Source organism: Porites lutea, chromosome 13 (assembly GCF_958299795.1).
Source record: "Porites lutea chromosome 13, jaPorLute2.1, whole genome shotgun sequence".
NCBI lineage: Eukaryota > Metazoa > Cnidaria > Anthozoa > Scleractinia > Poritidae > Porites > Porites lutea.
The window spans coordinates 15,007,519-15,011,773 of NC_133213.1; the positions used below are offsets into that span (position 1 = coordinate 15,007,519).

The 4,255-nt window shown below is 39.2% G+C and overlaps 1 protein-coding gene across 1 annotated transcript; it reads left to right on the top strand.

Moving 5' to 3' along the window:
* The first annotated feature begins 2,313 nt into the window (after positions 1 to 2,313).
* On the top strand, positions 2,314 to 3,165 carry LOC140922434 (octopamine receptor beta-2R-like). Its single transcript, XM_073372420.1, has one exon. The coding sequence runs from the start codon at positions 2,314 to 2,316 to the stop codon at positions 3,163 to 3,165; it is 852 nt and encodes a 283-aa protein (XP_073228521.1).
* Positions 3,166 to 4,255: the final 1,090 nt, after the last annotated feature.

Consider the following 4,255-nt stretch of genomic DNA (forward strand, 5'->3'; position numbering starts at 1 on the left):
ATTTTTTTATTACAGCTATCAAAATTTGTCATACTCGTATTCGCCCCACTCAAACGAGCGAAAAGATTTTTTCTGTGGATTCTTTAAAGGAACTCGGTGGGCAACCTAACCCCCGGGTGGGAGGGTACTGCCACATGGGATGTACAATGCGACGTTTTATAGGGTATGGTTTTCGAGCATGTAGTTAAGTCTGCGATTGGGTATAGAAATCAGAGTCAGAGCAATTCTTGTATAGGGAGGGATTTGGGAAGTTTAGTTTAGTATAGTGTAGTAAAATTCAGATGAACCAGGAGTATAGGCTAGGTTTTCCAGGGTTCCAGCGGCACATTGCCACCCGTAAAATTTCTCAAGAACCCGCTGGTTTATGCTTTTTTCAAAAGACTAAAAAGAGACATAAAGAAAGAGTTCAAAAGACTTTTCGGCGCTAAGTTTTAAAGAAAATAACAAAGTTAACTAAAGCCTACCACTTAACGTGCGTAACTCATTCTTGTAGAATGTAGGTCTTATATGAACGAGTCCAAAAGGCTTGATTGAGCTACGACTGATAAATCTGTGACGCTTAGACTCAAAGCGAATTGAAATTTGGAAAAATGGCGCATTAGGAGAGAAAAGAAGAACCTTTGGAGCCTCAGGGAAAATCTATAAGATTAGGGAAAGGACTTAAGATCAAGGTTCACAGGTGGTGTGATGGTGGCGTTTTCTTGGATGGAACTTTTTAGTTTTACTTCATGAGAGTATAATTTTGTGTTTACACCGGCTGCTACCAAAGCCCGCTTTGCTTCACTTGCTCGATTTTGGCATACTCGAGCAAGACTCTGCATCAATCGAGTAACAAAGATAGCGTGAGCAAGCATGGATACAGTTCGAACCAAGGCTTAATAGCCGTGCGCTTTTTACAGCGGCCTCGTCGGTTACGACCCTTGGTTTATGTTGGCGAAATAATAATCATGTAATGTGATTCGTTGATTAAGATCATATGACACTCTCTAGGGTATTACACGTGCACTTCGATTGTAGCTTATGTTATTCAGTTCTAGTTGTAACCTTCTTTCGGTTCGGATGAAAGATGAATCTATCTATCACGTTCGGATTGTGTTGACTTAGTTCGTTTGCCCAAGATGGCGGAAATCACTAAAATCGAGCGCTTGGATGGAAAGAATTATCAGTCTTGGAAACATTAAGCTTGTGTTGATGGAACGCGGTTTATGGGGATTTGTTGAAGGAACAGAAACTGCTACTGGAGCTAGTGCGGAAGCTACAGATTAAAGATGAATTCTTAATAGTTTATCAATCTGAAAAGGATGTTCCCCGTGTGGGGTACTGCCATATATGGGCTATATAGGTATGTGCCGCTGTGAAGTGTATGGTTTTCAAGCAGTTTACTCAAGGATTTTTTGCCCCGGTTACACGCGCGTAAGGCTAATTTTCGTTTAAATTCTGTAGAAATCATGACAAAGAAATTTTAATATTGGTTGCTAAGGAAGCCCAACAGCAAATAGGAGAGACGAGTTGCTTGTCTCTGCTGTAACGATATTAAAATCGTTGCATGCCAAATGAATAATAAAACCTTCCAATTTAGCTGTACGAAATAAAAATGCAATGGAAGACATTTAACTAAACAATATTGATAATTGATTGATAACTGAGGCAGTGAAAGAGTTGTTAAAGATCATATCGAAACCCCAGGCGTCTTACGTCATGTATATTTATATATTGAAAGGATTATAAAATAACAAGGTAAGGTTAGACGAGAATTTTAATTTGTGAAGAGGGTGTTCTTTCCATAGTTGAACTGCCTTTACAAACTTAGCGACATTGTGCTTCTGTTTCACATCGTGATCAGCTTTATTTATTAACTGAAAACCTTTGCATGATTATTCTATTTAATATGGCTAGAGCTTTTTTTGCCCGTTTTCGTTTGCATGAAATATTTTATTAAACGGAACAGACTAGGCAGATTACTGGCTCATATCTGTCTTGTTTTAATTTCTCCCTTAGGAATGGTTAACGACAACGGCAGAAACGTTCTCAGGCAAATTTAGTAACGCGCTGTACGCGATATTAGAGACAGTCTTTTTATTTATTAATGCACTTTTGTCGAGTCTGCAGCTCGGTCAGTTACCTACTGCGCATGCGAAACACATATTAGAAATTACCAAATTGATGACAAAGTTGGACAACAAAAAGGACTTCAGTCTAGTAACATACATCTGCCAGTGAACAATATACAACCTCCTGACATTTTTGCGAAAAGGATATTTTTGTTTTATTTGTGTAGTTAATAAGAACTTCTCTTACCTGCCATTAGTACGGATGGAGACCTGGTTTTGGATTCTTGGATGGGTTCTTTCCTTTCTTGCCATCACTGGAAATGGATTTGTAATCTTCCTCGTCTGCAGCAGACGAAATCTCCGCACCAAAACCAACGCGTTTATTGTTTCACTTGCAGTAGGGGATTTTTGTGTTGGTTTGAGCGTTGTTCCTTCTTTGTTCGCATGCGACGTTACAAACACCTGCTACTGGCCTAAGGTATTTCCTTCATGGAATGATGTCGTAAGGTGGCTGTTTAGCTACTTGTCTGTTTTAAACTTGTGTTCTCTGGTGCTTGAACGTTATATCGCCATCGTAAAGCCTTTTAAATACATAACTTTTATGACTCGATCTCGTGTGATTCAAGTGATAACTTCCTGTTGGATAGCGTCATTTACGTTGGTTGCGTTCAAGACCGCACTTCGGCTTTGCTGTAACACCCCTCTGACCAGTATCGTTGCAGTTGTGGTTTCAATGATTTTCCTGGAAATTGTTCCATGCGTACCGCAAGTACTCTGTTTTGCGTCAATGTTACTTCATGTATGGAAACATGATCGGTCAGCACGCACCCTAGCAAAACAGTTACGTTTTAACCATCGGATATCTTTTAAAACCCATAACGAGAAGTCTGCAGTAATAATGATGGGTATTGTGATAGGAGTGTTTGTTGTGTGCTACGGAATATATTTGCGTTGTAGTCTATTAGTACTATTCGACACATATGCATTATGTAAAGATGAACAATACAAAATTCCTGTATTGGTTTTAAACTCGGCCATTAACCCACTGTCTTATGCTTTTTTCAAAAGAGACATAAAGAAAGAGTTTAAAAGGCCTATCAGTAAAGTGGTTTAATTTAGGCGGAAAAGTAACCAAGCAGAGCCTTCCACTTGATCATTTTTGAAGGACATAGATCTTAATATTAGTTGGCAGAACTGCCTTTGATAGCGGATTGTGTCAGGCATCGCGGGCGGCAGTTTTGGGGCCGGCGATTCCCTGGTGGTTTGTCTCAAATCATAGTTTGGACGCACTGGTGTTTAATTAGGGTACAAGAACCAAAGGACGATGTGAATACAATCCAATAGGGACCTTACTATCCGAAAACAGAGACGCCAATGAAAACGTCGTTGAAAAATAGACTTCGCGTCCAATGAAACTTTTTCGCCCTCATACCAAGTCGCCCAGTAAATTAAAAGTACGGAACATGGGTTAGGTTGGAACTGAAGAGAGGAGACCGCGTCCGAGTTCAGAGAGGGATAGTAAATAAATTTATCACCTTGTCGTTCCTGTTCTAAAGCTCTTCAACTAAAAAAAAATTGACTATTCCACGTTGTAGTTGTGTAGGGACAGCGGAGAAATGTACAAAAAAAAGTGATGTACGTGCAGCCAGAACTTTTGTTTTGCTCACTGAAGCCTATTGTATTTTAGGCGTTCTCCTTGCAGTCGCCGTTGTCGTTTCGTAATTAAGGTTCCTAGCAGTATATGTCAGTTGCTCTTGAAACGGCGATTCTGAGGTATCAAGCCCACGTCAACGGCAGTGGTAGGCCGAAATTTCTAATTGAAACTTTTTGTTTCAAACCAAGGGAAAGTATTTCTTTTTCCTGGCTTTTTTTTTCCACATTAATTATTGTAATCACTCTGTTAAGTAGTTTCCTAGAATTTAAACAAGCATGAAGTAAACGTTTTTGTTTTTGTACAGGGAAAGAATTGTATTATTTTTTCCTTTCCTTAAAAACTGATAGTTAATTAACCTCAGTCCATGCCAGGTGTGAATGAATATTAAAAACTTTAGAGCACAATCTGTATGATCCATACAGGCAACATGGATAATTTTTTTTCAGATTCCCATTGATCCCTATGGCGCAGCGAAAAGCCATCTTTTTCTTCAAACAAGTTTTAATGTAGTTTTGCCCTAAGTTTCGAGAACGGCAGTGGACGATTTTGT

Coding starts and splice junctions, on each gene's coding strand:
- LOC140922434 (XM_073372420.1), top strand. CDS start 2,314: ATGGAGACCTGGTTTTGGATTCTTGGATGGGTTCTTTCCTTTCTTGCC.